Here is a 24,400-nt window from a genome sequence, read left to right on the forward strand (position 1 = left end):
CTATAAAACATACAGCAATGCTTATTCTTACTTCTGTCTGCACTTTTACTCAGTGTGCCAGTACTCAAGTCAACTATCAGGAAAAACAAGTTTCACTGGAAAGTTTTTCTTTTTTAACATTTCTCTGGCAAAATGAAGATTTTGTAACCTTAATAAAATTGTCTTACTTAGACTGTGGTACAACCTGATTTAACAACTGCAAGGGCTTTGTATTCGTTATGCTAAAAACAGTATGACTAAAATTACTTATTAAATAATTCACCTCTGTCAGAGCCCATCATTGACCTTGGATATCTTGGTGTTAAAGGGATCTTAATTCGTTCTGTTCTGTATTGCAAGTTACTTGAAGAACCTATTTTTAAAACACGGAAAAATTAAAAAGACAAAAGTAAGAGCAACTACGATTAACAAAAAAGTACATTTAGATTGTACTTCTTCAATGAGTATTATTAAAGTGGCCTCTAAATGATCAAGGCAAAAGCTTTGATGATTACCCTTATAAATGTGAATATCACAATTATAGCAAATTATCTTGATTACACAGAGTCAGTATAAACAGAACACAATGCAGCTACACAGTATATATGCAGTGTATGAAAAAAAAATTTTTTAGTATTTTCCTATGAAATTAAACTTTACTCCAAGTCCAAGCAAGAATCTAACATCTCTGTTCACTAAGAATCCATGGGACTTTGCAAGGGGCATTTAAAATATTCTGATTACACTCTGCTTGGATGAATACATCATCAATGATACTGGTTGCAAATTGTTACACCCCTTTGTGTTGTGCTTATAAAGCTACCATGCTCTACTCAATCTTTGACAGAATACAGGAACACAAACACCTATAAATCCCCAGTTATAACATAATTTAAAATTTAAATAAATCTAAAATGTTAAAATGTCACTGTTACAAAGCATGCATTTGCTTTGGTATCATTAGGCTAGGCATAACAAAATATTTACATGTCAATCAACTAAACGTAAGTATAATTTATTTTCCAAAAATACAATTTACATTTGGCCATTAGTCATCCTTGACTTTTTGTTCAGGGAGCTCTCTCCTTTTCTTTCTTATCACGAGCTCATTGAACCTTTGGCCCTGTGTCCCATCTCTCTAAGGATACTTTTAAAGTGTAACATGGAAAGGAGAATCCCTCACACACAGAGACCATTTCAAAGAGACTGTAAAGAACAAATTAAACACAGCAACTTTCAGGGAACACCTTTAGTCATAAACCCACAAGAAATGAAGCAAAGGAACACCAGAAGCCTTTAGACTCTGCCAACCATGACAATCCCATAACGTGGGTACTTAAGGAGTTTTGCATTTATAATTTTCTCCAATATACAGGAATCCCATAGAAAATAAATCAGGAAAGCTGGTTACCAAGTCTGGCACTAGATGGCAATGAATTTGAGCCATGAGATGCTCTTGTACGTGAATTTTCAGAGTAGTCATTGGAGTGTTTATGACTTAGGTCCAAACTCAGGCGACCTTGATGCTGGGAACTACATCAAGAGAAAAGCAGAATAGGGTAATAGTTAGAACTGGGCAAAGAACCTCAGCAAACAGAAACTGGCCAACAAAAAAATTTGGTTAGCCCATGTGGTGAATAAATGCTTCTTTTGTTTCCACTTCCACATTGTCCCATCATTTTATAAATTATTAGAAGCCAGAAGAAAAATAACCTTGAAGTACTGTAAAACAGGAGAAAGCTTTGTTTGTTTTGGCAGTGACAAGAAAAAATATTAGAAATTAGTTAATTAAAAAAATTAATTTCTTTGTCAGCATCAGTCAGTGAGGCAGAGGAAAACCTAATCCATCAGTTACTGAAAGATATGAAAGCAACTGGCACATCATTTATATGCCATAATGGTTTTGAGACCACTGGATAAAAACAACATACAAAAGCACTATGTTTCACTCTGCACTCTATCAAACTACTAGAAGCAACTTTAATCTAATGGAAACAAAATTTTAGGGAGATAAAATTTTAAAACACCTGGGATGCAGATGCTGATGACATATTTGGCTGGCAACTGATGGGCAATTGCTGGTGTGAACTCTATGGCTCCATGCAGTATAGATTGGATTTCTCATGACAGCAGTCACTGCAGGACACGGTGCTAAGCTCCTTGGTACTGTCCCTGCTTCAATGATATAAGCATATTCTTATCAACATTACCATATAAAGTCCAGATTTAAAATATACCTTAATATTTTATAATTATGTATTTTAACATTTACATGTATGATAAATAAAAATATTAGTATACAAATACATTATTAAGCACCATACAACTTTTTTTGATAACACATGCATGTTTAAAATCTTTTTTATAATTCTGTAATCAGTCAGTAATAAAGTGGATTACCAAAAATGAAGCCATTCACAGCATATGATTTTAATATGTGCTAGCAAATAAAAGATTTTCTGTTTTCAAGTACAGAAATTTTTTAACCAGGAATAGAAATTCCAAATTTAGTCATCCAACCAGCATGCAAGATTTCATTTGGCACTTGAACTGGCTGCAGCTATAATTATTCTGGTTCCTCTCTTTTGTTGCCTCAAAGAGTCCCACTTCTATTGTGACTTTAAATTCTAATATTTATTTCTGAAATTTCTCAAGCTGCTTTTTAAAATATGTTCATCCTTCAGTACTAAACCAAAGTATCTCAAAATTTCCTCTTAAATGGGTTTGTAGCATAGGACACAGTAGCAAAAATTTCAAGACATAGATTCAAATTGTCTAAAGTAATTTGACTTGACTCAGTTATTGTGCAAAAGTATCATGCTAAGATGAAAGTTAACTACAAGGTTAGAAGTAATAATTTTAATACAATTTCTACTGCAATTAAGAGAGAAAGTGAGAGAAGAGTAAAAGAAATCAAAGAAAAGCAAAAGCTTCTTGGTCTGAGCTACTCTTGAGCATGTCTTTCCAACTGATTGGGGCACCACTGCTTGAAGCTGTCCATTGTTCCAGATACACAGATTATTAACTTCATGTTCTCCAGTAAGAATAAAATCTTCCATAACTTCTAGAACTTACAGGAGTTTGGGGCTTTACAAGAAGAGAGGATAAACTCATAAAAATCAGCATCACCTGATTGGAAATTTAATATATAGTTGCTGAAAACTGAAACCTAAAACTAGAAACTAAAGACTGAGCAATCTATCTGACAGCACATTTACCAAATGCTTCTTGACTATTTCAAATTAACTAGCACACAATACCCTAATTACCTCCTTAAGCACTCCATTTAGCCAGTGCCAATTCAAAACCTGCTAACATGAACTTCAATACCAAAAACTGTTCAATCAACTGAGACAAAATGCTGTTTTCTGTTCCACCTAACTATACTGATATTATACTGAGCTTCTTGTGAGTTCCTTCTTCAGTATCTTAATATCTCAAACACATTCACATTTAACCTTTCACTTAGATTAAGATCACAGCCAGTTTGGGCACTCAACATCAGATACCCCAAATGTTTCCAACAGGTAGAACTTAATATGTTTCACTTCCTCAATATCAGATCTTTTCCTTGGAAGAATTTCAGAAATGAAGCAGCTAAAGGATACCTTCATTTACTATCAAAAATACTGAAAATCTTACTTTTCCTCCTAAAGGACAGGCTACACCTTGTTCTACACTAAAATATTGAGAACTTTTCTGCATAGAAACTCATGAAACACAAATCCTTCAGACAGAAGTTGCTCAGCTTCCTTAGCAATTCTTCTGAATCAGGATTCACTTCTTTACAGTCCAAAAGCTGAGCACACCATGTTCAGACTACAACAGACCATGGAAACAGGTTAACAACTAATCCCCAGTATTGTCCTACATGGACAAGTGCCTTGGGGCATTCCTAGAAAGCAGTCTGGAGCTCTGTCACTCACCTGCTGACACGCTGCCAGGGTATAAGGCAGCAGGCACAAAGCCATCGCTGTGCCTAGCAGAACGTTTGGGGGAATATGGTGCCCATTCCTGGAGCTCTGGAGACAGATGCTCCTCACTAGCTGGAGCATATTTCTGCACCTATAAGAACACAGAAATTTCATTACAGGAAGTTGGAGATTCAAAAGAGTAAAACAGCCAAACTGTGGAACAATAAGCAACTTTCAAGTATCAGTTCCAGAATGGGCCACCACAGCGCTTCTTAGACATTTGTCATTCAAAGATGTCCTTCTATCCATTTTTCCTCCATTCTACTTTGTTACTATTTATTTTGTATTTTTCTTAGGCCAATATTTGCAATTTAGCTAATACCTTTTGCATCAATGAAACACCCAGCATATAGTTAGATTTCTCCTTTAAAATAACGCTTTCATAGGATATTTTAGCTGCTATTGTCACAAGTGTTTGCTACAGAAAATCTGACTAAAAAGTCAGAAAGCATTTTCCTCTAAGCCTGCATTTCCAGATACATGTGAAGTAACTTCTCTTCAACAAGCAATTCAGGTTTTAGAACCTCAAAAATTCTGCTCCGTAAATAGCAAGTAGACACTGGCGAGTTCAGAACATATGAGAATAGCTCGGACATTGACAGTGATGCAAGAGAGCTGCAAATGCAGAGCTCAGCACGTGGCGTTCACACATTTGAAATATACAACACAAAATATGTGACTGATGCATGTAAAAAGTGAAAAATAATTATTGAAAATGTACTTACAGTTTTTATAACAACAGTATTTTAATTAAATGAAGAATTACTGAGAGCACAAAGACTCTAAAAGGCAGAGGTGCCTTCTTAGAATCAGTACTTGATCATTTTCATGTCTGCACTAGTAGTAATTGTTCCACCTACTATTCAGAAATTAAAGCACGTCTAAATTCATCAACTTATCAAAGCACACAAAATTAACTGTGTATATACACATCTAAGCAAATTTACAACACCCAATATGGCTACAAATTTAAACTACACTGTATTTTGCTATTATAAATGCTACTTCAGGAGTGAATGCATGCAGACCGGACACTACTGTCAGAAGCAACCTGATGTAGTTGCAAAGGACAAGGGCAATTCCACCAGAAAAAAATTTTTAGTGACTAATGTCCACAATTTTGATGTACAGTATCACTTGTGCTCTCCAGCCAACAACTTTAGAGTTGCAAAGCTCTGCCTATTTTCTGGGTGGACAGGGGAAAGAGAAGAAAAATGAAAAAGAATCCTAGAACCTAGTTTTAATTTAATCCTAGAAACAAAAATTAACTAAGACATAAAGTAACCTTAAAAAAACAAAAAAAAGTCATTGTAATTCTATTATGTAATTTTCTTCTTTACTTCAAACAAACACCTACTTGCCACCTGTAACACAGCTTGGGCACCACATTGAAGCTAACGCAGTATGTCCCCATATATCCTTTGGTCTCTTCAACAGTGAGCGCCGAAACCACCCACTCTGTTCCAGCTGACAAATCTCCCGGCCATAAGTCCCCACCTACATGTGTCCTTGTCACAACTGGCAACTCTTTACTCACTTATTTCTCACGGTATTACAAATATTACTACAATTTTAAGTAGGGTGGTGCATATGCTCATGACAATGGATTACAACTAAGAATGGGACTATCAGTGCTAATGTATCAACTCTATATTCTATATAAAGGAAACACCCCCTATTCAAATGTGTTCAATATCTTGATCTTGTTTCGTTGTTACACACATGCTAAAATATGACATCGCAATATGCCCTCCTTCACTTCCTGCAGTGCAGTTCTTGTGACCTTTCTCTTAGCCATAATGCTCTTCAGACCAAATCTACTGATTACAGCTACAAAATTAAATTCTTATGCTTTTCTTTCATTTGTTGTGCTGGTTTTGGCTGGGACAGAGTTAATGCTCTCCAGAGTAGCTACTATGATTTTTTTTGATTGTGCTGGTAATCCAGATATGTTTCAATTTTTTGCTGAGCACTGCTTACACAGAGGCCTAAAGCTCTCCATAACTATTTTTCCCTAAAATGTTTGGAAATGCATAAGGAATGGAAGTAGAGAAAACAAAATGGAAGCAGACAAAAAAAAAAAGGCATAAAAACCTGCCAGGCGTTCTCTTACACCAGTATTTTTGCAGGAAACAGTTCACCTTTATAGTGTAATGGGCCTAAAACGCTTTGAATTTCAAATAATATGTACAAAATTATTTTGACACATCGAAAGACAAAAAACCAGTACTATGGGTGGTACACTTTCTTCCATTAAATTGTACAGTGATCTGGACAACCAATCTGACTTAGTAAAACTAGAGAAACTATTTTCAGTTTTTCTAAAGCTGATGGTTTGTGGTTTTATTTATGCTTTTTCATGTTGTCAAAAACATACAGGAGCCCAGATGTTCCAACAAGCAGCATTAAAACCCCAGGTAAGCAGAACTCTATCTTTCTGTTTGGTGGACACTGTCTGCTAAATACTGGAACTCCACATATTGGTTTTGCATTTTGTGATAATGCCAAGTGCCAACTGAGCCTGATTTCAGAGGACCTGAATTCTGAGGATAGGCTATGCTTCTCCTGCTCTGGAACATAACTGAGCACCCAAAACCACACTGCTAATATGCTTCAAGGTTTCTAGTTTTGTGCTTCAATATACCAAGCTTCTACCTGAAGTGCAGGATTAGGAATGGGCACAGGGGTCATTTTATGCCTCAGAGCAGGAGCCGATTTTGGCCGCGGTCTTTTAATCTCTGGCTCTTCAACTCTTTGAAAGCCAATGTCATCTTCACAGGATTTCCTTGAAGATAGGTGAGTGCAGTCAATTCCCTCCTCCCGATAATAATGCCCAGCATTCCTGCTGCGCCCCTTGAGAGTAGCAGGGTCCTGTTTAAGTGCCAAGGAAACTGGAGCTTGGGCAGTGGCTGGGCTGGTGGGTGGTGATCCTGTTGTTACCGTAGACTCTGATGCAGAGCTTGCCTGCTGTTTATGTTTAAATTTGATGGAGTCACTTCTCTTAGGAGGAGTTGGAGGTGTTGAAGCCACTTCAGCTTTTGATGGCTGAGGTGAATGGCCTGTCACCTGATTAGGGGAAAGGTAATCCAGTTTGGGAGGAGTTGGTGGCCTTTTGAAAGTATCAGGGTCAAAGATAGATTTCCTTTGTTTTGGCTTTTTATACACAGAGAACTTTTCTGTTTCTGTTGCTGAGATATTAACCATGACTTTTGGCCAGGTACCACCGCTATGCTTAGTTCCATGACCTTTGTCAAACGCTGCCTCAACCATCACACAGTCAGTTCCTGTGGGTTCGTAAGGCAGCCTCCTGTTGTCCAAGTCAACAGCTCCATAGCCTTGGTCCCCATATGTCTCTGGGCTGAAGGAGCTGAGACTGTGTTCTGAATTACTATGGCAACTGTGCACTGTGTTCCTACGAGAGTCAACTCGTAATGTGTTACTAGGGAAAGGTTTGTGATCGCAAAATGAAGTGCTGCCCTGATCGCTCTGCTCCTTCTTGCCATCCATGATGTCTGGATTGAAAATGTCGGTCTGGGTTGAGCTGTTGAGTTTCAGATTTCTTTTATTTTGTGCTTGTATCTCTGATGCATGAACTCTACAGTTTGACATTTTTTCTGAATCCTTCAAATTTTCAAATATATTTTGACCGCTCCAAGATGAACTCTGAGGAAAAACCTAAAACAAAAACCACATGTGATCACCTTATTACTGTGGCTGATTTCTGTTTAGTATGAATCATATCCCAGCCTCCTTGATTTATCTATACCTGAATATACACTTAATAATATCTTACAATTCAAAGCACAGAACAACAGATAAAATGAAGCTAGAGAAATTTTTGTAACACTTTCAGAGCAATTCCAAAAGGGCAACTCCACATGGTGGCAAAAGTACTCAACTGAAAGTGAAGGGACCTGCCTTTTACTTCTGCCTCTGACAAGTGATGCCAATAAGAGAACTTTCATTGCCCACCTCCCCTCAAACATTTTGTCTTACTTTCTTAAAACCTCAAGCTCTCTAGATCGGAAATCACAACTCAAAATCCATGTGACAGGCTCAGAATAACAGGATTCTAAACTCAAAAAGCTAAACAGAATACATGTTTTATAGAAATAATCCTGAAAGTCAAAAGGCTTGTACTTAATCTTCATGATAGCAAGAGTTCAATTTTCTGCACAACTCCCTCCTGACAAAAAGCTAACTTTCTTTAGTCAGCAGGCAGTTTATCTTTCACGTACAAAAGTGCTGCAGTGCTGAAGCAAAACCCAAGAAGCAGCAAGCAATTGTGGTAGCACTCATTTCATGTAACTAGCAAACAAATGGGAAAGAAGACTGTAAGTCTCATTTCCTACTAGATGGCACAAGAGCCTTGCTTTGGAAATAACTGTTCAGGAAGCGTACTACCAGAGAAATGCATCCAAATGGTTGTCTTCTTCCTATTTTGATATACTCATTTTCTTTCATATACTCTTCCTTGAACAACTACAATAATTCTGGCTAAGTTCAAGAGAATTCTGCAAATTTAGCTTCTGCTACTCACCTTCACGAGTGACAGAGTAAGGGAATCCCTACAGTTTCGTAGCAGAGCTTCACATTCAGTAAGTGACTTATTATCTAGTGCAATGCCATTGATCTGCAATAAAAGAAACCACAACAGCCATCTGTAAATCAGAGGTAATAGGTAGGGAGGATTTAAGGTAGATGATCTCTGAGACAGGGAAAATACTAAGCTACACATGCATATGTGACTGAAGTCTGGTTGATATTTGTGCATTTTCAGGAGCGAAGAATGGGCAACCCCTAAGTCCAATCTGCTACTGCTGCAGGGACACAGGGTGACACCACCAGTTCACTACACCTCCTGTGTAGTTGTACCAACAGCAAACACCTCCCCTTGCACAGTGCACAAACCACACCCATCCTGTAAGATTGCAAAGGCAGCAGGGACAGACTCCCTCTCCAGAACAGATGACAGCTGTGGTATCACCATTTATAAGACAATGAATCTCTCATCCAATGAAGGGATGCCTTTTTGGAACTGACCTTTTCTAGTCAGTATAAGAATGACAGATATCATTACATACATATATATATATATATATATATATATATATATATATATATATATATATATTAAAGCCAAGTGTGAAGAATAAGCTAATCCTTCTTAAAAAATTCTCATATGAACTCAGGAAATAAGCTGCACATTATATTCATCACACAAAAACATTAATTTAGAATACATATCCAGTGAATTTACAAAAAGGACTTAATATTGCAAAAATAAAAATTAATTGGAATGTTTGGCATCTTAAAGAGTAGCATCAATGATAACACTTCAAAATAAATAAAAATTTAAAAAGGCAAATGGATTTTTAAGACTTACAGCAATTATTCTATCTCCCACAGTAAGGGAACCCTCTTTGGCAGCTGGGCTTCCGGGCACAACAGCAGCAACAAATACTCCATTTTCTAGACTGACCCCACTATCTGAAAGAGATAAAGAAGAATTTGATTCTACAATTCAAATCTATTGCTCAAATGGCATGTCTGACCTGCCTGCACAAGAAAGAAATATCACTACAAATCTAGCTGAATCTCAGTTTCTGAAAACCCTTTCAAAGAAATAACAAGACAGGGAAAACAAGGACTTTCAATATCACAGAAATTAATACAAGCACACAAGGATGGGGTAACTGGGTTTAACAGACTTGCACACTCCCACAAACATTCCAAACAGGCAGTCAACTAGAGACAAGTATTTAAAAAAAGAATCAACTAAAACCCGTCCAAAGACAAAGAGAAAACCTGTACTTAACAAGATGAAGCTATTATCAATAATGGCATTCTTGGTTTGCTTAAAAAAAATAACGAAAATTCCTCTCTAGGAGGCTATTAACATGTAAATGTGATTTAAACAATGGCTCAGAGAACATGTACCTTTATGCTAAGCCTTATTTGGCTGAACAAACATGTGCCATTTACATCCATCCTTTATAGTCATTACCTTTATGTCCAGAAACATTGATGTGAAGAGGTGTTATCACTCGCCCACCTAAAGACTTCCTTCTTCGAACCACCATATTAATAACACCTCCTCCATTTAGAACAGCTTTTATAACTTGCTTTTTATCCTTATTGGTAAGATCCACATCATTTATCTTCAGCAGCCAATCATTCACTCTGGTAGATATACAGAATTAGGTAGGTCAGTTATAAGCACACTTTGCTGGACACAGCACATGAATAATGTTCCATGACAAGGCATGCAACAGAGCTGATGTCAACAAAATCATCCTTCATTATCTGGAGTTATCCATTCCTGAAAAAGCATTAAATAGCAGCTAAATGAAAACCAGGACTGCCAGCCTGCACTTCACCAGGAAAAGTATATCCTTAAATCACTAATGATTACTTCTTGTTTAAAAGCAATACTTTGTACTGAGAGGAGTTACTAAAAAGCTTCTATCAATACCAAGAATAGCAGATGGTTCCAAATGATCCCTTGGTCTACTCTCCTTTTCTCTTGCCCTCCCCCTCAATACCTTACCCTCATGTCTTTCCCAAAACTTAAATAAATAGATATAGGTTTGAGGAGATTATAATAATGGAGTAAACAAGGCACAGTGCAACAAAAGAACATTTCAAATTCTTTTGAGTGCCGAGTCAAACAGTGTTTAATTTCTGTAATGCTTTTAGGCATCGGTCTTCTCAGTGTGATTTCCCAACCAACATTAATAACATACACATGGCAAATGATAAAGAAAAAAGAGCTTCAAGAAATTAAAATAATGATGACAATTTCCAATATGCTTCGATTATTCATCAAAAAAACAACAGGTATCTTCTAAAGTCAGACCCTACCTTAACCGACCATCAGCAATGCTTCCTTTGTCTACTTTGGTAACGAAGATCCCGCAGTCTCCAGGGAGGTACGGCTCGTTCACACCCTCTGCCACATCAAAACCAAGTGCTTTCAAGTCCATATCATCCTAGTAAATATTAATAACAAGTGATTCCACTGCACTGGCAAACAGTGTCTGTTACCAAGAGGCATTACTGCATGTTTGCACGATGTACTTATATTTACAGGGTTCCTGCATCAGGTAAGTTTTCATTTTTTTGTATGTAAATATATAAACTCCCATTTCCATAAGTCTTCTGGCATTAGAATGATCCCTCTTTCTCAGATTAAGGCTTAAATAATACATATGGGGAACTCCACCAAAGAGGAACAGAAAAGCAGCTGAGCATGTGAAAAAGCCCAGTCGGACTCATATAACCTCTTGTAAGGTACAATATTGGTTGTGCAATAAGAAAACAAGGACGTGTTTCCCAAGAATAGGGAAAAAATAATTGCCAAGGCAAAATTATTAGTTACCAGTTAAAACAGAGGAGATGGCAAGGAACAAAACTGATGGAGCTTATCAGAAGTGCTGAAACAGCTTGGTGAAAGGGGAATTATTATTCCTGAATTTACAGATGGTGATTCTGATGAATCAACTCCAGTTCATCTTATCAATATGTATTTCAAAATATAATCATATTAAATTATATTTTTGTGTCAAAAATCAAAAATATTAATGATATTAATATTTTAATGATTTCGTAGAACACACTGTCAGAACACAGATTGGAAGAGCATAAAAAAAGATGACCCCTGAATACTGCAGTAAAATAAAAGAGATTTATTTGACAGCATTTAATCACTAAAGTTTGTCATTCAGGAATGACAAAGAAATTCTGGTATATACAGAAGCTGTTATAAATGAATCACAGTCTGGAAGACTACCTGTGTATTTTATGTGTTCAAAAAAGTTACCATTAACAATAGGTAACCAAAAATTTCACATAGAAGAGCATACAAGAATTACATACATTGCAGCAAATTAAAAATTTTAGACTACAATGAAAAAAAGTGAAATTTCATGGAAAAAAATACTACTAGGATAATGAGACGAAGTAGAGGTTATCTGGATTGCTAAACTTAAGAACCTTACTTAATATGCCAATATAGAAAAGAGATTTAATTTCCTCTACAAACAAGCGAGAGATTAGCTTAGACCTGGGTGCTCTGCAACATTAGAGGTAGGAACTGTTTTTATTTATAATGCATATGAAGAAAATTATAAAGCTTGTGCATAACAGCTTGGTTTTATCAACTACTTTCATGTAGCTGTAACTGCACTTGCTGCCTCCACGTGCACCTACGCGGTTCCTTGCCAAACAATAAAAAACAAAAGAGATCAAAATAATTTTTTTGATCTTATCTAGTATTCAAAGATTATAATTGGCTTCAGAGCTATGCAATACACAAGACAATGCATGGTATGATTTTACTTACTCTGTCTTTTTCAAATTCTACCACTTCTGTTTCCCATTCCAGAGAATCTGTATCTATGGCTGAGTCATGGGAACTATGGGCCATCAGTTGACGAAATCTGGCCTCCTTTTCCAACTGATTTTCCATCTTTTCCCTAGGCAAAAAAAATTTACTTGCAGACACAGACAACTCCCTTTTAAATAAACTGAAAAATAATGTTAAGATTGTGATGGATATTATATTTGGTTTTCTAAATCAAAAATCCAAGCTGCCAAATATTTCCTTTGGCTTCTGACTTTCCAATATTCTCGGCCTGCTATCAAATTGACTTTCCATTTCTATACATTGTCTTAACATAGTCTTACATTTTTTGCAATATTTTTACATGACTAAGTGCACAACTAGGTTTCTCACATCTTCCAAAATGCATTTAATTTACGCTCAGATGAACTTCATCAGTATGTTAGGCATGATAAATACCAATGGCAAAACTCTCCCATACACCAGTGAGTAAACAGTTGAGAGGAGCTAAGCTGCAGTTAATATGACTTCAGTGAAAGGATCCCAATATTGCTTAAGTATATTGCACAGCACAAAGCTTACACTACGAGTCTCATTAATAAGATATAATGGATACTATCCAGCATAATAATTTCCATGATAACTAAAAATATAGGCAATGCTTCTACACACAAGACCATGAATGCCAGCTGTCTACAGTTGCAACAACATATGGTTCACTTAAGACCACAGCTAACAAAACAAACTTTAATGTAGTTTGGTCATTTCTCTAACATACTTCAGCTCCTTCAGTTCACGAACAGCATCATTTTTCTGCTTTCTCATGTCATCCAGGTTGCGAAGAGCTTCAGCCAAGTCACTCACAGCTCGGTCTCTCTCCCTCCTTAAGTTGTCACACAAAGTTCTTCAAAAGAAAAAGGTTTCAATCTAGTTACTTAAAACCCCATTAAAGTAAACTGGTTTTACCACATTGTATAGTTAATGTAAAATTTCAAAGAGCAGTTTCAAAAGGTTTTTATTTGCAAAATAAAAAAAGGATAAGAAAGAAAAGAATGACATATGCTAGGTCTTAATTCTTCATCCCTTTCAGAACCTTGTTTCTACTTATCTTCTTTAAACTAGCAGAAAAAAACCTTATTTAAGTATTTTTCTTAGTACCTTAGATATATTTGGTAGCAAATACATTGGATACTTTTTGTGCATGTCCCCACAGGCAAAGAATTATGTGCAGGACTAAAGCTACAGCACGATTATTAGTATAGCATGCCTAAAAGATTGCACAATTGGCTGTTCCTACACAGCAGTGCTGTTAGATTTAAGGATATTTACTGGAGACATTTTAGTTATGAAAGCACAGAAAACGACAAAGATCTTGTAAGGTGCCCTCAACATTTTTTAAAAAATCACCACATGACTGCTAATGCAGAGGAAGTGCTGGCAAAATCCAGCCATCCTAGAACTGCATCAGTGGTGCACCAGCCATTGCAGAGACCACTCAGGTATCATCTAGCAGTTGTTTACCGTATGCTTTCCCTTTCTGCAACAATCTTATCCCGCTCTTGAAAGGCCCAATCCCTCCTACACTTGGCTACTTCTGCTTCCTGGACAGCTTCCTTTAGTTCTTGTGACATTGCCTCATATTGCTTCCGAAGCATTTCAATTTCTTTGTTTGCTCTTTCTATGTCTAGGGTAGCAGAATCTTGTATCTAGGAATTAAGAAACACAGATAAGTATTTTAGGCACAAATTTTAGGTACATATGCACAAACAGCTTTTGCTATCTGTATATTGCCTGATGTATTCAACTCTTATGATTTAATGAAAAATATTCATTTATTTCAGCAGCAACCTTGGGAGGGTTGGGAGGAAAGACAAAACCTGCTGTAATGCATTTCATCCAGTAGCACACAAATTTGTACAACTACGCGAGTAAGAATCCTCACTTGAAAATAACATCAGTGAATGTGTCATAATTCAGAGATGACATTCTGTGCTTCAATCTTGATCTGCTTAGCAGACAGGAAAAACCTTCAAGTATACATAGAAATCAAGATACACTAACTACCATATGCAACTGCATATAGTATATATAGACAACACATATTTCCTGCATTAACACATGTTATTTACCCTGAGACAACAATCCCAAGACTTGGGATTAATACAGGTCCCTTAATTCCAAAGCAATGAAACTGAAGAGCAATGGAATTGAAAGAAAGTTTTTATTTAATGCTTCTTATTTTAGATAAGAATTAGTTTATTCTTAAGTTAACTTGTCCCTCCAAAATTCCCTATTTTGCATAAGAGAGATGGTGACAACAGTAAGACAAATACACAAAGAAAACTCCAAGCTTGCAGCGCAATAACACAAGCCAACTACAGCAGTACAGCCCATCAGAAGCTGTGGGCTTGCAAACAACTGCGTGTGGTTAATTTCAAGAATGTAAATGAAACTAATGAATATAGACTTACTGACTTACAATTTGGTTAAAATGTAAACTTTTTCTATTTATATTTACAAACAATCTTAATACAAAGCACAACTGCATTTCTTCCAAACAAGAATTTCTGTCAGTATGTCTCGAAGAACATACATGCAAGTGTTTGTATTTTAGAGTGACTTGAGGAAAACAGGGAAGACTCCCAACCTTTAATGTCTTGCAAGTTACTGACCTAACTAAGCTAAGAAAGAAAAAGACATCATTAAAGGCATCACTCGCAATACCTGACGGGCTTGATAATATTCCCTTAGCAGATGGTCTCTCTGGATGATAGCTTCTGTTCTCTCTTTCCTGGCAACATCTCTTTCTTCCTTCACTGTCTCTATATCCTTGCAAGCTTGATCAAGTTCCTTCTGGGCCTCAGCTTTGTCCTTCACTTCATGACAGTATTTTTCCAGTAACTCATTCCTCTCACAAATCGCTCGATCTCTTTCCACTAGAGCAGAGTTTAGTTCCTAAAACAAGATCCATTGTTTGTAGTAGGTTAAGTTCAGAAGGAAATAGTTCATCTTTCCAATTGAATACATGTCATGACACCTTAAAAGCCTAGAGAGTTTACCACTAATGTTCTGAAAAATGGGGGCAGGTCACATTACATACAAGTAAGTACTAGCAAAGAATATTAAATGCGGAATTAAAAATATCACACCATCACATGAGCACAGTGCTTTGTCAAAAGTAAGCAAGTTTCTGGGAGCACTGATAGCTTTGAGGAACCTAAATGAGAAAAGGTTGTTAACCAGATAGACTTGGTGGTTTTTTTAAAAAATGTTGTTAAATGTATCAAAGGGTAAGAATATATTACAAATATTTTTAAACAACTGCTTCAGTTTTACAGGACTGAAATAATTTAGACAACTTAGCTATATAAGCATCTTACAACTTCTCCATAATTTTTAAAGGAACATTAAAGTTCTATGCTATTAAGATAGCAATGTGCTACAGAATGTTGAAGATAAAACTACAATATTCTATGAAGCGGAACGACAGTACTTCTTAATGTGGAATTCAACTGCATTGTAATAAAAAGATAAGGCAAATGGAGAAGTGTTCGAAAATAATATCTACCCTTCTAAAATTATTTAAATTAGACTCCCATTAGAAGAATGGGTCATTGAAACAATCCAGTTTCATGTCACTACATTTTCAGATGGCTCAGGTCTCTAGAAGCATTCAGTCAATGGCTACAAAGAAGTCCTCCTACACAGAGGCGCCCCTAGCTGGAAACTACTGATGTTTTGATTGCTAAAAACTCGCCAGAGACAGCTGGCATCTCAAAAGCAAAAGAAACAGTTGAAGTGCTTAAGGATAGAAAGACATCATGTCATAAACTGATTTTCATTTTATTTACTTCTACAGTTTGCAAAGAATAAAACTGAATATTTAAAGCACAGTTGACAATTGCATTTTGCTGTACTAACAGAATTATTTTGGAGATGTGCATCTAAGTAAGACTAGTCAGACTTTTAACAATGACATCAGGAGTAGCATTTTTGCTCTAGAGCAGCAGAAGAGCACTGAATTAATGACTCACTCTGTAAGTGAATCTCAATTACCATAACGCCCAAGTGCTTTCAACACCAGTACGACCTTCCTTGCTCAGTAACTCTGAGCTCAACTGTCTGTCAAATTCCTCAACTGTCTGTTGTTGCAGGCTAGTTTTAGTAATGAAACCAGCATTTTGCACAGTTTAACTACAGATTGTATAAAATGTGCATTCAAATGTTTGCATAAAACTTACACAATAATATTATACTCTTTTCCCACAAGCAGCTGAAAGTCACCAAGGCAGAGGGAGCTCTCAGCAAGACCATCACTAAACAAGAATTTACAGTCCTTCAAAGTGTTTGGAAAAACTGCACACTACCACAGTTTAATTCAGTATGCTCAATATAAACCATCTGAATAGGAGCAGCCATTGCCTCTGGTGGTCAGTGATAACATTTCACCTCTGACTTTTTCCTGTATTTGCACAAAATTACAACTACACAGCACAGGGGAATGCACCATTTGGCACTGACTAGAACAGCTTCTGTTTGATAACAGTAGAGCAGTTTGAGTTGAATGATTCTGAATTTGTGAATTATTTTAATGTTTTAAGGAAGTTCTCATATCTGAATATAACATAAGGACAAAATATTACAGATCTGTTAAGCTGAGGAGAAAACCAACTATCACTGAAATGAAATATAACATTCTAAGTATTTGCCAGAGTAAAAGATTATGCCAAACGAAAAAACACCATTGGAGAAAGGAGAGGGGGAAATCTCTAACATCCAATTCCTGGTTTTGATTGGGTGAGTTAATGAGAACTTAATCCAGAATTGTCCATTAGTGCAAAAATGAGATTTCTTCTATAATTTATAAATACCAAATTAGTACATTTTAGATGTCTATTAAACCAATAAGTTTGGGCATGTGTGACTAATAAAAGCTTACATGTCTAACTTGGAAATTAACTGTCTGACCTCAGCAGTAGCTACCCAGATATAATGCTTTAAAAAAAAAAAAAAAATCAACCTCTTCTCCATTTCAGTTGCTTTACAGTTTCTCTAGGACACCAAAGATGCACTAGCAAACACGAGCTTCAGGAAAGAAATTACATTTAAAATTACCTTAATGAGCTCAGTGCTGCTTTAAGCAATCAATGAGCACTACGTAATAGAGCACTTAGAGGTGCCATATATCACAAGAAAAGTGAAAACCACTAAGCTGCCTTTTCAGAGAGCACCAGAACAGCTATGCACTGAGAGGGTAATCCCACTTACAGGGGACATACTTCAGGATACTATTTCAAGTTTAATCGATACATTGATCTCTACATTTTTTTTAAATTTCAAACATTTCCTTAACAGCTCTACAAAATCCTTTATGCATTGAACACGGCTGCAGCAATCTAGTACTATGTGATACAAGAACATACTTCTTTACAAGCAGAAGAGTCATAGCTACAGGAAAGAAAAACAGGAACAAAAAGACAACTCAAGTATGGCTATTTTACACCTTTCAGAATATTATAGCAGCAGTTATTTCTGATTTCTGAAGGGCCAGTTCTGGGAGTGAAGAAAAGCACGTGTCTCTGCCTTGCCAGCACAACACTCCCCAGTCCTAGGCTCTTGCTGACTCTTGCTCAAACACCCCTTTAAGTCAATACTCATGCATTTAAAATTTTAATTCCCTATCCTTTAAGGCACTTGGGAAAATTACTCATAGTGCCACAATGACAGATATAACAAATTATAACAGAATGACTAATTGTGGCTATTTCCGTGAGTATTCCTAACTTACCCTGATCCCACTGAAATCAGTAGATATTTTGATTGGCTTAAATGCTTTGATGAAAGTAGAAGAGGTATGAAATATATTAAAACCTCACTCACTGTAGAGCTGAATTACTGAGCTGACAAATATGCAGGGCTGGAAAATATGACTTCTTAAAACCAGAATTTAGTCATACTTAGAAGCTCTGATGCCACATGTCACAGTTCACTTATGTTCCTCAAAAACTTGTGTTATTTATTTAAAAGAAAGCTCCACATTTAATTTTTTATAAGAATATTTTTTTCAGATGTAATGCTGTGAAAAGAGTAAAGTAAGACTTACAGGCAATGGAATACATTTGCTTGTATCTATTTCATGCTGAATTAAGTATTTGTAAACCAAATAGTAAAGTGAATACATGTCAGCAGAAATGAAACTGAGCGGCAAACTGTGTTCTGCAAATCGTAACAGCTTCATTCTGACATGGCTGAGATATAAGCATTTCAAGAACATACTGCTGAAAAATAGAAACTTCTGGTTTTACACACTTTAAGTCATGCCTGAATTCTGAAGAAAAAAAATCTTCAAAATATCCCCTTTAACTTATAGGCAGTAGAAGGGCAAATGAGTAAGAACATGCATGTCAGCACAGGCTTTGCGTAAGTATTTGAGATGACTTGATCATGTACCGTCTTAAGTCACAGCAGATAGTATCCAGTGGTTCCTGTAGAGGTTAAAAGTTTAAAATAATGAATATTTAGAGCTATATTATTATAGGAAGCATTACTTAACACAGCAAAGGAAAGGCTTTATAATATGCAGGACAGAATTAAATCAAGTATATAGCAAATTTCAACTGGCAGCTACTCTACTCAAACATGGAAATTGACAGTAAAAAGGACTGGTATAGGAAAACATCAGAACACAATTTCCTCTTTGCAGTGGATTCCTATTTTCCATTAATCAGTTATACATTCCTGATTCCAGCATCAACAAGATACACTAATTTCCCTTCCCCACCAAAACAATAGCTTAGTACCTGTCTTAAAGCTTCCATCTCTTCACTGGCCACTCGCTTCTCAGAAGAAGTGTTCTTCAGCTTGGACTCAGCAACCTCCAGTTCTGTTTGAAGCTTATCTACCTCTTTGATTACTTGATCTCTCTCACTCATTATGAGGCGGTACTCATTGAAAACCGAATCCCTTTCTTCCTTGTACTTTTCTGCATCCTTGGCTGCTTTTAGCTGCATTGTTTTGAACCTTGTCACCTCTGACTGTAATCGCTCCATCTCTCTCTGCAACTCTTTGTTCTGTGCTGTGGCGTTGCTTAGTTCCTGCTGTACTGATTCAAACCTGAAAGGAAGTGGAAACACTAGCAAGACACTTGTCCCTCATTTTCATACATTAAGGATTTGGCTGGGTAACCAAATGTATCCATAGGTAAAACATAACCACAGAGGACTTGTTAGAAAATGTATTCTCTGTGCTGCAAAATAACCACTGCTTTAGGAATCTTGGTGAACCTTAAGGAATATTACAGAACCTCTTTGAGGACTGAACCGTAACTATTATAAGGAATGATTTATGAATGTGGAGAAAACCATTTTTGGCTTTGGTCTGTGGGAGTTGTGTATCACCCCTAACAGTCAATGAGAACGTTCTTAACACACTTGTGGATGCTCTCTGCAATCCTTGTGTGTGCTGATGCCCTTCCTACCCCATATGGTTAACTGTGTAGGCTTGGTATCAAGGAGCAGAGAGAATGTAAGTGTGCTATGAGTGTCTGTGCCCTTCTATTTTAACACGTGTGCTGCTCTCAGCAGCATCTTCTCAGGGAAGCAAGGCTCCCAAACACCTGCAGCCAGAGAACTCTGTTGCCAGCCCAAAGCCCTGTCTCAAAGTCCCCCACAGTCTGCAACTCTAATACCATGAAAAGTTTGGCTTGAGATGCTACTCATTTGCAAAACACATTTAGAAATTATATTACCTTACTGATTTGCTTTTAATATTTAAATAAGGAGATATATATATACAGGCTTGCCATGAATTAAAGAATCTGTTTGGAACAAAGTCTCAGGTTTAACAAAATTCTGGTTATATTTGACTCCTGTATCTACAACTAAAAATAAACATAGGTTGAAAAGCAGAGTATTTATTTCTCACACAAGCTAAACAATGGTTAAAATTCCTCATATAATTCCAAAACGGTAAATTGGAAACCCTTTCCTTAAGAAAATGCACCATTTCTCCAAATTAGCATCCCCATCACACATTCTAGAACCTTACAGAAAATTTTATATAAATACACATGCTTACTCACTACAACAAGATTACATACACTAGAGGAAAATTTTAGAAAAAATATTAGAAAGGTATTTGTGATTCTAGCACAATGGAAATAAGATGCTACATTACAATTGATAGGTTAAAGGTATGAAAATTCAGCTATACCTCCTAAGAGAGGATGAATATTGCTGCTGGAAATGAATTGCTGTGTCCCTTTGCTTCATGAGCATGTCAATCTGTTTCTGGAGACGTCTGTTCTCCTCCTCAGCCTGTTCCAGGCGGCTCAGATCTGTGTTGTGACTCGCGATCTTCTCGTTGTACCGTTTCCTCAGGGCATCGTAGTCCTTCTTCACTCCCTCCAGCTTGTCCATGGCTGTATCGTAAAGTTTATTTAGTATCTCTGATGATCCATTTTGCTTCATAACCTTAAAAAAATGCCAGAAACTCTATCAATAACCTTTACAGTTAATCAGTTCAAGAAATTTAATTTAAAATATATACATACGAAACGAAATTAGAACAAAAATATATAGACCGATTTTAGTAATCATTCTTTTTAATGACTGAGGAAATACTGAACTTCTTTTAAGTGTCACTGTTACTCTAAGCATTATTACCTCTGCTTTCTGTTGAGTTAAAAGTCTGCTTTATCACAAGGGCACAAGTGCATGAAAATCTCTCTCTTATGGCAAAGAACCTCTATTAAACCATGTTGTTTTTGAAGTACTTGTAGTTTTACCAAGAAGCAATCACCACGATGATAGTGGTAATTCAGGAGATGCCCACGAGGTGGCGTTCACGACAAGTTGCTCGTACCCTCAGAACGAATTCAGTAATTAAAAGCCCAACGAAAATATAATCTACCCAAAAAATGTTATACACTCGGGCATATTATTTTAATATTCATACAATATTTCATCTGAGAATTTCTCATAGAGGTTTGTGTTTCAAAAAGCATATATAAAAAATGAACAGGAAGAGAAAAATTCATTTAAACATAAATAAAGCCTGACCTGAATCTTAGTTTTAAATTAATTTATATCAATGTAGGAATCTTGCTGTAAATTGCAACACTGATGATACATGACCAGCAACAAAATAAGAATGTCCTAATAAGCGTCAGCAAATCTCCTCCTTGTTCATTCTCAAAAGGCAAAAAATATGCCTGAAATAAAACAGTAAGCCTTTTTTTGCCTATGCTCCTTTTTTCTGGTTTTGTCTTTTAAATTGAAACCTGGCCCTCATGGAGCAGTGGGAAGAAACAGGAATGCACTATATAGAGAGTTGCCAGGAATTATGTAATACTAACATTAGCCTACAGAGGTATGTCCCTATCTGAAAATAAAGAAGTATTAAAGAACTAGAAGGAAAACAGAAGAAAATACAAGCACTGTAAAAATCTGAAACCCAACACAGAGCAGCTATCCTGCACAAATTGGCTGCTCATCTTTCGTGTCTTATATTCGAGTAAGGACCAGTTCCTGAACATGGAGGAACCTGGATGCCTGCAGACCAGAAGGGAAGGGCAGGGCAAGAGGCTGCCCACTCCTCACTGCCCAGAGGTAAAGGCTAACAACTGTCACTGGTAATAAACCACTTTGCCACACAGGCAAGATAACAGAACAGAGACAAAGGTTCTGCAGCCTGACACCGGTCTCCTTAAACTAATCAGGATGTATAAAAGTGGCCCTGGAACAAGACTGCACTTGGGCTATTTCCACACACATCCCAATCCTCAATGGATTCAGCAGCACAGCCCGCACAGAGCTGGACACATGATTAGCCAGCATGCTTCAGTGAACCCTTTCAGATAAGCTGAACACGTGGTAAACTGTAGGCATATGTAAAATGGAAATAAAAAATGCAAAAATTTAAACCCACTCAAGAAAGCCATTTTCCTGAAGACTACTTCTCAAATGAGATCAACAACAGCTTTGAGAACAAATTATTTAGGAATTCAAACAAAACACTTCTCACTGTCTAAAGCATATATAGAAGTTATTTATGTTGAAAACATACACAATAATTAAAGAAGGATTAACACACAAGAAATTTGATGGAATTCAGCATGAACTTGCTAACACAGACCTGCCAGAGGAAGATGGACACACCAGTGCAATAAACATCTCCCATTCAAAACCCCAGTGAAAGAAAGTAAATAGTCCCAGCTGGGCCAAGGAACACAGCCACGGCAACATGAAACTCCATATGTGAGCAGCAGAAAGTTAAGCTGGTCAGCTGCTACACAGCAAATCCATGACAATCCCACACAAAGAGTAATTTGATCAAAAGCTCTAGCTCTCTGAGGCCACCAAGATGTATTTTGTTATGGCCTGACAACGAAACAACACATCACAGGGATCAACAGAGAGTTAGACTAATTCATACGAGAAGTTACAGGGACAAGATAAGACTTTTGGCACCCCTTCAAGACACCATGAATCACTCTGACAAGCTGAGAAATGGAGTTAGACGATTTTCCCACTAAGAGTCACATACATCATTTTCTTTAAAGGTTTAATCATGATGTTGACATAAGACTGGATTTCTTTAAATCAATCCTGACAATGATACATCAGCATCCTTCTGCGCTTCCAGATAATTCCAAGCTTCAGGACAGAAGGCAAAATAAAATAGCCTTCTCTCAGAGGTTTTGCATCCCTGCTTTGCAGACTGGGAAACTGAGGCAGCACAGACCAATTAAGCTATTTGCCCAGGCTGACACAGTAAATCATTTCTGCTATCTTCTGAACCAAGTCACTAAGCAGTTTCACACCAGAACTCAAAAGACAGTGTTAGAAAAATGGATAAAAAGGAAGAACCAATCTTCACTCCTCTTTGCACCACCTTCAAGCACCTCCTAAAGTACCATTCAGCACATCCAGCTTGCTTTGACCTTTGCCCCTCCTGCCCTAGCAAATAATTATTTTGGCTTGCATAGATTTTGCTTCTGCAGCCTAATGTTTGACTTGCAAGTTTGCCCTGTGAATCAGCCTACACACAGCAAACCCAGATACTCTGTTTAACCATTCCACATGGCACTGTAACAATTCTAACTAAATGAACAAACTTTTTCTTAGGTGAACAGTGGACCTGATACAACCAGCTGCTCCTTAGCATTACTCTTTTTAAAATTTTCAAAATATGTAAACAACACTGAGACAGCCTGTGATACAAAGTTCTGAAATGTCCAACTCTTCCAGTCTTGAGTTTTGTCTCTTTTTGTTTCAAGTTCAAAAACATGAATCAACCTTTTGTGATTCTTCCCAAAAAAATCAACAACAAAGATTACAAAGTTTAAAGTAAGCCCTGTCCCATAAAATGCCCTAGGAAAACAGTCATCTTTTGCATCTCTTTGCAACTTTAAGGCAGATTTCTGATGCCTTTCTACCCATTTAAAAAAAAAAAATATCATGCCAATGCCATCTTCATGTACACTTTTTCATCTCTGCATTTAAATACTCCTTATTCTGTTTTTTTTTTTTTTTTTTTCCAGCTAGACAAAGAAAATCAATTAGTAATCAAGATGTCATTGTCTCCCCTAATACTGTACAAGGCAAGGAGGCTGTTTGGGACCCAGTAAGACACTCAAGGCAGCAAAGCTGCACATTCCCATTTCTCCAGGAAAGGAAGAAGCCAGGATCTCTTCCAGCACACACACTCCAGGCCATGGCTCACCTGCTGCTGCTGGCTGCGCAGGTCTGTTATCTCCTTCTGATCCTCATCGTGGAGCCTCTTCATCTCCTCACAAGACTGCTGCAGGTGGTTGTGCTCCCTCACCAGCTGCGTGTTCTTCCTCTTCAGGGTATCCATGTCCTCCTTCAGCTGGGACTGGTCACTCAGCAGCCGACTGTGCAACGTGCTGACAGGGCACACAAAAAACGCTCTTAGAGGCCAACTTGCAAGGACAAAGTCCTGGAGTAATTCATTTCAAGCATGAGTTTCCTACCAAGAAAGCAGGTCAAACTAACTCAATTCTGCATATTTGTGTATTCCAAGCATCAGGAAAAAAAGCAACACCAGAAACAAACAGGGACTTAAGTGTCAAAATACACAG

General features: G+C 37.0%; 1 protein-coding gene across 2 annotated transcripts in view; it reads right to left on the bottom strand.

Annotated features, from left to right (window-relative positions):
• DLG5 (discs large MAGUK scaffold protein 5) overlaps positions 1-24,400 on the bottom strand; it is a 95,161-nt gene that overhangs the window by 17,413 nt on the left and 53,348 nt on the right. Inside the window, exons 5-20 of one of the 2 annotated variants that reach the window (XM_053983963.1) lie at positions 24,022-24,205; positions 20,509-20,768; positions 19,098-19,410; positions 15,022-15,252; positions 13,819-14,003; positions 13,076-13,201; positions 12,298-12,430; positions 10,818-10,945; positions 9,961-10,136; positions 9,340-9,443; positions 8,494-8,586; positions 6,609-7,628; positions 3,906-4,044; positions 2,007-2,151; positions 1,391-1,512; positions 263-352 (exon numbers count right to left, since the gene is read on the bottom strand). In XM_053983963.1, the coding sequence (XP_053839938.1) occupies positions 263-352; positions 1,391-1,512; positions 2,007-2,151; positions 3,906-4,044; positions 6,609-7,628; positions 8,494-8,586; positions 9,340-9,443; positions 9,961-10,136; positions 10,818-10,945; positions 12,298-12,430; positions 13,076-13,201; positions 13,819-14,003; positions 15,022-15,252; positions 19,098-19,410; positions 20,509-20,768; positions 24,022-24,205 (3,449 nt within the window). Of the gene's footprint in view, positions 1-262; positions 353-1,390; positions 1,513-2,006; positions 2,155-3,905; positions 4,045-6,608; positions 7,629-8,493; positions 8,587-9,339; positions 9,444-9,960; positions 10,137-10,817; positions 10,946-12,297; positions 12,431-13,075; positions 13,202-13,818; positions 14,004-15,021; positions 15,253-19,097; positions 19,411-20,508; positions 20,769-24,021; positions 24,206-24,400 lie in introns of both variants that reach the window. The other variant, XM_053983962.1, reaches the window with a different exon arrangement.

Source organism: Vidua macroura, chromosome 8, assembly GCF_024509145.1.
Source record: "Vidua macroura isolate BioBank_ID:100142 chromosome 8, ASM2450914v1, whole genome shotgun sequence".
Taxonomy (NCBI): Eukaryota; Metazoa; Chordata; class Aves; order Passeriformes; family Viduidae; genus Vidua; species Vidua macroura.